This window comes from Sus scrofa, chromosome 5 (assembly GCF_054392235.1).
Source record: "Sus scrofa isolate SSC_HxYL_T2T_F1_AM1 chromosome 5, Sscrofa_HxYL_maternal_Yorkshire_Landrace_v2.0, whole genome shotgun sequence".
In the NCBI taxonomy this organism is placed as follows: domain Eukaryota; kingdom Metazoa; phylum Chordata; class Mammalia; order Artiodactyla; family Suidae; genus Sus; species Sus scrofa.
In genome coordinates this window covers 70197067-70209170 of record NC_139387.1, presented here as the reverse complement: position 1 = coordinate 70209170, position 12104 = coordinate 70197067, and the positions used below count along the sequence as shown (strand labels likewise).

Here is a 12104-nt window from a genome sequence, read left to right as displayed (position 1 = left end):
GATTGATAATTTACAGCAAATGGTGAGCAGAGAAATAGGAGATTGAAAACGTAAGCAAGCAGAGATGCAACATAAAATAACGGAAATGAAAAATTCATTAGAAGCAAGCAACAGCAGACTACAGGTGGCAGTAGAACAAATAAGTGAGGGGGAGGACAGCCTAGTGGAAACTACTGATGCAGAACAGAAAAGAGAAAAAAGACTGAAAAGAACTGAAGACAATCTACGGGAAATCTGGGACGATGTTAAATGCACCAATAACTGTACTATAGTGGTGCCAGAAGGAGAAGAGAGAGCGAAAAGGACAGAAAAAATATTTGAAGAGACAATAGCCAAAAATGTCCTTAACATGGGAAAGGAAGCACTTGCTGAAATCCAGGAAGCAACAAGTACCATGTAAAATAAACCCAAGGAGGAACGCCCTGAGAGAGATCTTAATCAAACTGACCAAGATCAAAGGGAGGGGGAGGGAGTGGGAGGGATCGGGAGCTTGGGCTTATCAGACACAACCTAGAATAGATTTACAAGGAGATCCTGCTGAATAGCATTGAGAACTATGTCTAGGTACTCATGTTGCAACAGAAGAAAGGGTGGGGGGAAAAACTGTAATTGCAATGTATACATCTAAGGATAACCTGACCCCCTTGCTGTACAGTGGGAAAATAAAATTGAAAAAAAAAAAAAAAAAAAGATTACAGACAAAGAGAAAATACCAAAAGCAGCTAGGGAAAAGAAACAAATAACACACAAGGAAACCCCAATAAGTTTGTCAGCAGATTTTTCAGCAGAATCTCTGTAGGCCAGAGGGAGTGGCATGATATACTTAAAGTGATGAAAGGAAAAAACCTCCAACCCAGATTACTTTCCCCAGCCAGGCTTTCATTCAGATTTGAAGGAGAAGTCAAAAGCTTTACAGACAAGCAAAAGCTAAGAGAATTCAGAAACCTTAAACCAGCTTTACAACAAATACTAAAGGAACTTCTCTTGGCAGAAAAGAAAAGGCTACAACCAGAAACAAAAACACCTCAAATGACAAGGATCACCAGTAAAGGCATATGCACAGGAAATGTAGGAAATCACCCATGCACAAATATGCGACCAAAACCAGAAATCATGAGGAAAGGAGGGTACGAATGCAGGACACTGGGGATGCACTTGCACTTAAGAGACCAACAACTTAAAACAATCTCGTATGTACATATAGCTCCTATATCAAAACTTGAGGGAACTGCAAACCAAAAATCTACAACTGATACACACAAATGAGAAAAATCAACTCAAATACAACACTAAAGATAGTTATCAAACCACAAGAGGAGAGAACAGAAAGAAAGGGAAGAAAAAAGCGCAAGCAAAACAAATCCAAAACAGTTAATAAACAGGCAATAAGAACATACATATCAATAATTACCTTAAATGCAAATAGACTAAATGCCCTAACCAAAAGACATAGACTGGCTGAATGGATACAAAAACAGGCCCATGTATATGCTGTCTTCAGGTGACCCACTTCACTTCTAGGGACACATACAAATAGGAACGTGAGAGGCCGGAAGAAAATATTCCATGCAAACAGATATATATTTTAAAAAAGCTGGAGTAGCAATATTTATATCAGACTAAATAGACCTTAAAATAAAGAATATTATAAGAGACAAAGAAGAACAGTACATAATGATCAAAGGATCAATCCAGGAAGAATATGCACCAATTGTAAATCTATATGCACTCAACATAGGATCACCTTAATATATAAGGCAACAGCAAACAACCTTAAAAGGAGAAATTGACAATAACACAGTCATAGTGGGGGATCTTTACACCCCACTTACAGTAATAGACAGATCATCCAGACAGAAAATCAACAAGGAAAAAGGGCCCTAAATGAAGCATTAGACCAGATGGACTTAATAGATATTTATAGGACAGTCTATCCAAAAGCAACAGAATACACAGTCTTCTCAAATGCACATGGAAATTTCTCTAGGATTGATCACATCGATCCCATCTCAGTAACTTTAAGAAAATTGAAATCATATCAAGCATCTTTTCTGACCACAATGCTATATGACTGGAAATCAACAAAAAGAAAAAAACTGCAAAAAACACAAACACGTGGAGACTGAACAACATGCTACTAAACAACCAATGCATCACTGAAGAAATCAGAGGGGAAATTAAAAAATACCTAGAAGCAAATGACAAGAAAGACAAAACACTCCAAAACCTATGGGATGCGGCAAAAGCAGTTCTAAGAGGGAAGTGTACAGCAATTCAAACCCACCTCAGGAAACAAGAAAGCTCAAATAAACCACCTAACTTTCATCTAAAGCACCTAGAGAGAGAAGAACAGAGAAGACTGAAAGTTAGCAGAAGGAAAGAAATCATATAGATCAGAGCAGAAATCAATGAAACAGAAACAAAAAAACCGTAGAAAGGATCAGTGAAACAAAAGCTGGTTCTTTGAAAAGATCAACAAAATTGATTAAAAAAAAAAAAAACCTTAGCCAGACTTAAGAAGAAAACAAGAGAGAGGACTCAAATCAATAAAATTAGAAATGAAAAAGGAGAAGGTACAACAGACACCACAGAAATGCAAAGGATCAAAAGAGACTACTATATGCAAGTATATGCCAATAAAACGGACGACATAGAAGAAAAGGACAAATTCCTAGAAAAGTACCATCTTCCAGGACTAAACCAAGATGAAATAGAAAAGATGAATGGACAAATCACAAGTACTGAAATTGAAACGGTGATGAAAAAACTACCAACAAATAAAAGTCCAGGACCAGATGGCTTCACAGGCGAATTCTATCAAACATTTAGAGAAGACCTAACACCTCTCCTTCTGAAACATTCCAAACAATAGTTTGGAACTATTGAGGAAGGAACACTCCCAAAGTCATTCCATGAGGTCACTATCACCTTGCTACCAAAACCAGACAAAGATACCACAAAAAACGAAAATTACAGGCCAATGTCCCTGAGAGAACATAGATGCAAAAATCCTCAACAAAATACCAGCAAACCAAATCCAACAATACATTAAAAGGATTGTACCTTATGATAAGTGGGGTTTATCCCAGGGATGTAAGGATTCTTCAATATCAGCCAATCAATCAGTGTGATTCCCCACATTAACAAACTGAAGAATAAAAACCATATGATCCTCTCAATAGATGCAGAAAAAGCCTTTGACAAAATCCAACACCCATTTCTGATAGAACGCCTTCAGCATGTGGGCATAGATGGAAGCTACCTCGACATAATAAAGGCATATATGACAAACCCAGAGCTAACAACATCCTCAATGGTGAAAAGCTGAAAGAATTCCTGTTGAGATAGGGAACAAGACAAGGATGTCCGCTCTTGCTGCTACTATTCAACATAGTTTTGGCAGCCCCAGCCACAGCAATCAGAGGAGAAAAAGAGACAATTGGAATCCAAATTGGAAAGGAAGAAGTAAAACTATCACTATTTGCAGATGACATGATAGCATACCTAGAGAATCCTAAAGACTCCACCAGAAAACTGTTAGAGCTCTTCCATGAACTTGGCAAAGTCATAGGAAACAAAATTAATACAGAGAAATCGGCTGTATTTCTACATACTAACAACGAAAGAGCAGAATGAGAAATTAGGGAAACAACCCCATTTACCATCACATCAACAAGAATAAAATGCTTAGGAATAAACCCACCTAAAGAGACAAAAGACCTGTACGCCGAAGTTAGTAAGATACTGAAGAAGTCAATCAAAGATGACACAAACAGATAGAAAGCTATACCATGCTCTTGGATTGGAAGAGTCAATATTATCAAAATGACTCTACTACCCAAGGCCATCTACAGATTCAATGCAATCCCTATCAAAGTACCAAGGACATATTTCACAGAACTAGGACAACATATCTTAAAGTTTGTTTGGAAGCACGAAGGACCCAGAACAGCCAAAGCCATCCTGAGAAAGAAAACTGGAGCTGGAGGAATCAGGCTCCCTGACTTCAGATTATACTACAAAGCTACAGTCATCAAAACCATGTGGTACGGGCACAAAGACAGAAATATAGATCAGTGGAATAGGATAGAAAGCCCAGAATTAAACCCACGCACCTACAGTCAACTAACCTATGAAAAAGGAGGCAGGAACATCCAATGGAGAAAAGACAGTCCCTTCAATAAGTGGTGCTTGGAAGACTGGACAGCCACATGGAAAAGAATGAAGGTAGAACCCTTCCTAACACCATGCACAAAAATGAACTCAAAATGGATTCAAGACCTAAATATAAAACGCTTAGTGGAAAACGTAGGCAAAATGCTCTCCGACATAAACACAGCAATATTTTCTCAGATCTACCTCCTAGAGTAATGACAATAAAAACAAAAATAAACAAATGGGACGTAATTAAATTTAAAAGTTTCTGCACAGAAAAGGAAACACTAAACAAAACAAAAAGACAACTCACAGAATGGGAGAAAATCTTTGCAAATGAAGCAACTGACAAGGGATTAAACTCCAAAATTTGAAACACCTTCTGAAGCTCAATAACAACAACAACAAAACAACCGCAACCCCATCAAAAAATGGGCAGAAGATCTAAACAGACAATTTTCCGAAGAAGACATATAGATGGCCAAAAAACACATGAAAAGATGTTCAACATCACCCATAATTAGAGAAATGCAAATCCAACCCTCTATGAGGTACCACCGGCCAGAATGGCCATCATCAAAAAGTCTACAAACAATAAATGCTGCAGAGGGTGTGGAGAAAAGGAAACGCTATTACACTGTTGGTGGGAATGTAAACTGGTGTAACCACTGTGGAAAACAGTATGAAGATTCCTCAGAAAACTAAAAATAGAATTACCCTTTGATCCAGAGAAAACCATGACTTGAAAAGGTACATGAGCTGCAATGTTCATTGCAGCACTATATACAACAGTCAAGACATGGAAACAACCTAAATGTCCATTGACAGAGGAGTGGATAAAGAAGACATGGTACATATACACAATGGGATATTACTCAGCCAGTAAAAGGAGAGAAATAACAGCATTTGCAGCAACATGGAGGGACCTAGAAATTATCATGCTAAGTGAAGTCAGTCAGACAATGAGACAGCACCATCAAATGCTATCACTTACATGTGGACTCTTCAAAAAAGGACACAATGAACCTCTTTGCAGAACAGACACTGACTCACAGACTCTGAAAAGCTTACGGTTTCCAAGGGAGACCGGTTGGGGGGAGTGGGGGGATGCGCTGGGGGTTTGGGGATGGAAATGCTATAAAATCAGGGTGTGATGATCATTGTACAACTATAAATGTAATAAAATTCATTGAGTAATTAAAAAAGTAAATCACAACAATTTGAAGATACTTCACAGGAACTTAATTTAGGTAGAAGCTAGAGGAGACTCAGGACATAATGGTGCATGTTACAATGCCTAGAATAACTGCTAAAAAAAATGCTAGGGAATACATCTAAAAGGCTAACAGAGGAATTAAAGCAGAATGTTGCATGTATTCAATTACTTAAAAGAAAGTAGAACAAGAGGACCAAAAGAAACAGGAGGGAAAGGGTAAAATGGTAGAACTCAATCCACTTATATTATCATTACATCAGGTGTAAGTGGACCAAACCCTCTAATTAAAAGGCATAGACTGAGTCAATGCACCCATTAGAGCTGCTTTACTAAACAGTAGTGGTCATACCAAATCCTGATGAAGATGCAGAGAAACTAGATCTCTCCTATATTGCTGGTGGGAATAGAGCCACTCTGGAAAAGAGACGGTTCCTTCAAAACAAAACGTACTTACCTTATAGTGTGGCCGTTGAACTCTTGGAGTTCTTTCCAGGTGATTGACTAGTTATGTCTCTTGATTCAGATAATTGTTATAAATGGTTGATTTTGGTAAACTTGAGTCTGAGAATGGTTTGGGGAAGGAGAATAGCATTGTTTGGCTTATTCGTCCCTGGCTCCCCAGCTATCTCTCAGTCTTGATACAACTCTAGGAAATATGTGAGGATAGTTTGGGGTGGGAAGAGTTCAAAGTAAACACAACCACTTAAAATTTTTACACGAATGGGGGTTTAGAGGTGTTGAGTAGCTCCACACAAAGAGCCAGAGAAGGGAATGGAAAATACATACTAATGGAAAGGATGGGAAATGACAGAAGTTACAAAGAATAGAAGGTGCAATTTGATAGAAAGGGCAGAGATTTAGGATATTGTCGAAAAACTAGAAAAGACAGAGGGCAGTTAGAGTAAAAGGTATTGTTAGGTAGCAGCAGGTTTTTGGTGTTATTATTATTATACAAAAATTTGATAAAATTAGAAGGGCAACGACCATTTCCCTCTATCTGATCAACCCAATTCACTTTGAACCTCACTCCTAGGTTTCAGTGGAGGATAGGTGTGATATTTTGAAATATTGTTAGGCTTTTTTTGAGTTTCTTGCTCTAAGAGTAAACACCTAGTTCAGGACCAGATTTCAGAGTTTAATGTTACTTCAGAAAGCACGAATTTCTCTGTACCTAAGGGAAGGCAAGACTGAAGTCTGTGGGGGAGGTGAATAACACTGATTCTCAAGTGAGGTTTCACTTGGAGAAAGGGGTATATTTGAAGATGATTTTCCAAGGTCAGCGGTGGTGAATACCCCAAGATTCTTAAGAGAACAACTTTTGTCTGTGAAGCTCAAGAGTGTTCATTACGAACAATTTCTTTAATTAGTGCCGTATGTAAAAACTCTAGAGTCAGGACGAAAACAAAACTCTCATTTATTTGAGAAACAATATTGTGGACGTTTCTTCAAAGTGTCTCTTGCTTCAAAAAGTGGCACGACATGATGCTAAGATCAACATCGTCATACCCAGGATCTTCTCGTCTCAGGACCAATGAGGATTCTTTCTCTTCCATGCTAGAGTTGACAGCTTCTCTAGGAGACTGCAGAGAGATGCCTGAAACAATAAGGAGAATCCCAGTTTGAGTGGTGACAAGAAGACTGGATGTAGTCCTATGGTGGAAGGAGACTAGTCAAACTGACTACAGAATATCTGTGGAAACACAGCACTTTTCTGAAAGGCTAGATGAAGCTACTTCATACACTCTCAGCTACTCATGCAAAGTCTTGTCTTGACCTTGCCAGTTGGAAAGGAGACAGGCATGCCTGTTCCACACCAGTCTGCTCTGATTTCATAAGGAATGGAGGCAGGAGATGACCAACTAGAGTGCCTCAGTTGCCCCCTGCTCAGCACCTTGATAAAAGATCAAGCCTGACCTATAAGTATTGATGAGAGCAACTTGCTTCCTGTGTCAGATGCCAAAGGGGGACAGCTCAACCAAATTCCAAAACCCCTGCTCCCCAAGGACCACATGTTCACCCAGAAGCAGAAAGCCTTGTCCTGGGGGATGAGGGTCTTCATTTGTCAATTGAAAGAGTGAGAGAAAATTGTGTCTTGGTTTCCCTGGAGGGCTGAGATTTTATGTCTCTTTCATTGCCAATTCTGCTCAAAGAGTGAGAAATATCATCACTAAACATTGGGTTTAATGTTTCCAAAACAAATTTTTACAGATCTTAAATTTTACTGACACTCCTATTTACAAACTTTCCAGAGAAAGTATACTTCAATTAAAAAAATTACCATCAAAAAAAGAACTTTCCAGAGTACTTCTCACAATACGAAAGAACCGCAAAACTTGCTGTCAGAACATTCATCAGTTTGGGGTATGAAAATAGGAGGAAAGCCTCTGCAACCATACAGACCTGTCCACATCCAACTGATGGTGGACACAGACACAGAGAACACACTTCTCAGAAGATGAGATGAGCTACAATGTAACAAGGGTGAGGCAGAGCTGATCTTATCTGGGGATAGGTGTGTACTGAGACCCTGACAGTAAGTAAAAACAGACTATTGATGAGCCAAAAGTAATCTCCTCCATGATAAGGAAGTCAGCCTACCGAGCTGTCCACTCACCTGTCTGGGAATACCTGTCACCACCTCCATCCTCTGTGGAAAAATAATTCTCACTCCTCCCAGGAGAGAAAGGAATTTCAGGAACAGGTAACTCTTCAACATCATCGTAACCATTTCCTGTGGCATTGACATGCTCTCCCCGAGGCTCTAAGGACAGAGCTGGACTAAGGGATGTCCTAAGCCCCTTCTGATGCAGAGACTCTAATAGATGATAAATATAGATACCATATTCCAGGGTTGTGCCAAAGGCATCTATTTGATCTCCTTGTTCTCAGAAATCATTTAAATCTTCAAAATATTTCAATATATCATGGCCAATCGCAGTTTTCTAACATGGCATCTCACACTGTAAAGCATCAACAAAAGCTATTGTGCCATGAGTTTCAGGTACTATTTTCAAGCATATGACACAGAGTTGTCACATATTTTATGTGTACATCAGTGACTGGGGAGGATGAATCTGGACCAAGAGAATGAGGGGTCCCTGTGCCTTCTGAAGCTTTGGGAGTCAACAGGGCTGGTAGGAAGAGGAAGCCTGGACATCAGTCACTCAGAGACAGGATATCCCACAGTCCCAATTTCTGGATGCCTGGGTTTCAAACCCTTCTGGTCCTTGGTTGAATCTAATCTCCATGAGTTACCCATCTTTACACTCTGGAGAAGATCCAGGTGGGGACATGCTCTTTTCTCAGGTTCCTTGTGAGGAAGAGGTTCTAGTAGTGGATAACTACAGGCATCAATCACTCCATATATTCCAGGTCTTATCAATATTAATAGTTTTGTCTCAAATAAGTGAGAATTATTTGGTTTGGCTTAAAAAATAGTTTTGTCTCAATATGCACAAACTCCATGAAATAATTCAGATAGCATAGTACTGCTCTGTCCAAGCATAGGTCACAAATGTTCTCTTTAGCTAGAGAAATTTGAGCTTATCCATGTGGAGTCTTATTTTGTTTAAAAAACATGGACTTTGGATCTTTAATACATTAGATGATGGCTGTATCTGAGAAGAAGTTGTGGCTACAGAGAACTGAGGTCCACAGTGGGCAATCATGGACTGGTGAGAAGAGATCCTTCCTATTCTAATCACAGGAGGGTTCCCTCAGATAAGATTACCCCTCCTCATGCCCTCCATCCAAGGGAAGGCCTATCTCTACTACCTGGAGCATATTCAGGGTCTCCATCCTCCTCAGTGTCCCCTGTGTAATATGGCAGCCGAGTCACTGAGTCATCAGACAGGCTTGCTGGTAGGGAGAAAAACATCACAGACAAACAGAAACATTTCCCATAGCAGGAAGCCCAGCGTCATCGTTTAGAGGAAATATTGAGGCTTTGTCCTTGTAGAGAAGGGCTTGCAACTTGTGTGAGTTTGAGCTAGTGTTTGGGTTTGTGCTTGCTACAGGTAACACACAGCTAGCTCATGGAGAGAGCAGAGGGCATGGGACACACCTGGGCTGTCCAGTAGGTCCTCCTTCTCTGGTTTTATGAGGTCATCAATCTCCTGGTACAAGCCTTCATCGACAGCATCTTCAAAAGCAGATAAGGCTGGGAAGCAGCAAGAGTTTAGAGGCTGTCCCTGGAGATGTTCCCTTCACCAACAGACCCAATGCACTTGGGGAAACTCTTCTGGGGTGCCGGGGCTCTTTTATCAGCCTTCTAAAACAGAACTGGGTTTCCCGACCCTGACCTTCATCCCACACATTCCACACTCAATTTCTACTGAAATTTCTCCTTCCTGTTCACGTAGGAAGTTATAATTGTTGAGAGATTTGACATTCAGTCCAGGGCCAGGGCTTGATTCATCCTTTCAAAGCTTTTCTGTCTATTTTAGAAAAGTTGGAATTGTGACAGATAATGAGGATGGAGACCAATACTTGTGTATTTTTCTTGATGTCACACCTGGATCAATACCTTTCCCACTACTTTCCAGATCATTTAGCATCCCTACAGCCTACCTTGGTGCTCTGCTCTCCATCTGTGTAGCTGAATCCCCAGGATAACGAGGACCAGGAAGAGAAGGGCCCCCAGTATGATACAGAGGATCCCAGGAAGGGAGAAGAGGCCAAGGACAGGAGCTGAGCCTGCAGTGGTGCCTGAGGACAGAGGGCCATGAGGTTTCAGGAGGATTATAAGACCAGAAGAACACCCAAATTCCTCCTTATCCCAGTCATCTTCTGAATCCTCAAGACTGAAGTCACCACTCAGATACAATGGGTCTGTCTGATCCCCAAGGTGAGACTGATCCAGGTCCTTGCCTGAGCTGTGCCAACTGTCTTCTGGATCTGCTTCTGAAGGGTTTTTGTTCAATTAAAGCTGGTGAAGCTCTGGACATTACAGCTGCCACTACTTAGTAGGAATATAAACATCTGATCTTTAGGCTTTTCTGACTGACACGGAAATTTGCTCAAAAATACATGTACAGTGGAGTTCCTTGAAAATATGGGAGTCTCCTCTAACACATGGCTCAGAGCCACAGAACCACTTACTTCCACGAGTCGGGGGAACTGTTGTCCTCTCGCCTGGAGAGAAGTGAAAAAGAATACATCATTATATTGAGTTGGCCTGAGAAAGCCATAGGGTTACTCTTACCATCCCTGGCACATTGAACTGTTTCAGGTTCCAGGAGATCAGGCAGTAACCTCTCCTGGAGCCAGAGCGCCAAACAACTGATTACTCCAGAGAAGGTTTCGGGACACAAACTTTCATGTCCTTCAGTCCTAGCCCCTCAGCTGGTCCTCCACTCACCAGAGCATCTCACTCCAGCGTCCTCCTCGTGCTTGCAGTCGCTCTGCCCCCAGGGCCCCGCAGCACAGTCCCACAGGGAGGACTCCCTGCCCCTGCACTGCACCTCGTCCAGCCAGATGCTCCCACTTCCAGGGCCAAATGCCGCATCCCGCAGGGCTTCCAGGGCATGGCCACAGCCCAGCTGCTGACACACCACCTCGGCCTCTGCCAGGCTCCAGGAGTCATCACACACTGTGCCCCAGGAGCCGCTGTGCCACACCTCCACTCGCCCTGAGCACAGGCTGTTTCCTCCCCTGAGTCGCAGCTTCTCTTTGTCTGAAAAGGCAGCAGCCCCTCCTGTGACTGCCCCTGGTGGGAAGGAGGGAGCCCCTGGGAGGCACAGGGGAGGCTGGAGGGGCTGACATACCTGTGCAGGGCGCAGCAGCTGGACAGCTCTTGGGTCTCCTTCCTGCAGAAGCGAAGGAGAGGGACGTCCTGAGTCAGGGACAGCTGGGGTTGTCTTGTCCCCCAAACAAAGTTATCTATGACATTTGGCTCAGTGCAAATGACAAATGAAAACACAGGCTTCATAATCTAATGGGCTCAGACTTTCACTTGATCCTTCATAAGCTGAAATATTTTTTTATTTACTGGTTTATCAGTCTCCATATCCCAGAACAAATGCACATATAGACACCTACAAATATATCTACACACACACTTACACCTCCCATGAAAGCTCTACTAGTGGAAAGACTTTTCAAATCTTATTCACTTTGTTTTTCAAGACTGTGCACATTGGATGCCCACATTCAATATGTATGGAGAACTCCTTTAAATACAGTGGTGTGGGTTTGATAAATATTTACTGAACAAACAAAATCCAGTGAAATATAATTCCTTTAAATTCATCCTAATCTGGAGGTCCCGTCGTGGCACAGCGGAAACAAATCCGAGTAGGAACAATGAAGTTGCAGGTTCAATCCCTGGCCTGGATCAGTGGGTTGTGGATCTGGCCTTGCTGTGAGCTGTGGTGTAGGTTGTAGATGTGGCTTGGATCTGGCCTTGCTGTGGCTCTGGTGTAGGCCAGCAGCTGTAACTCTGATTAGACCCCTAGCCTGGGAACCTCCATAAGCCGCTGCTATGGCCATAAAAAGACAAAATAAATAAAGAAAGAAATAAAGAAAGAAAAGAAAATCTTATTTGCAACAACATAGAAGGAATTCAAGGGCAATACGCTAAGTGAAATAAGCCAGTCAGAGAAAGACAAATACCACATGAGCTCACTTGCATGGGCATTCTCAAAAAAATAAACAAGTAAATTCAGAGATGCAGAGAAAATTTTGGTGGTTGCCAAAGGTGGGTAGGTCCTGTGGGATAAATGGGTAAAGGCAG

General features: G+C 41.5%; 1 protein-coding gene across 1 annotated transcript in view; it reads right to left on the bottom strand.

Annotated features, from left to right (window-relative positions):
* Positions 1 to 6768: 6768 nt before the first annotated feature.
* Positions 6769 to 12104, bottom strand: part of LOC110257980 (antigen WC1.1-like) — a 29300-nt gene continuing 23964 nt past the window's right edge. The window contains exons 8-15 of the mRNA XM_084956802.1: positions 11137 to 11178; positions 10731 to 11045; positions 10472 to 10504; positions 9941 to 10078; positions 9435 to 9530; positions 9146 to 9229; positions 7986 to 8132; positions 6769 to 6965 (exon numbers count right to left, since the gene is read on the bottom strand). Of these exons, the coding sequence (XP_084812928.1) occupies positions 6817 to 6965; positions 7986 to 8132; positions 9146 to 9229; positions 9435 to 9530; positions 9941 to 10078; positions 10472 to 10504; positions 10731 to 11045; positions 11137 to 11178 (1004 nt within the window). The 3' untranslated portion in view covers positions 6769 to 6816. The remainder of the gene's footprint in view (positions 6966 to 7985; positions 8133 to 9145; positions 9230 to 9434; positions 9531 to 9940; positions 10079 to 10471; positions 10505 to 10730; positions 11046 to 11136; positions 11179 to 12104) is intronic.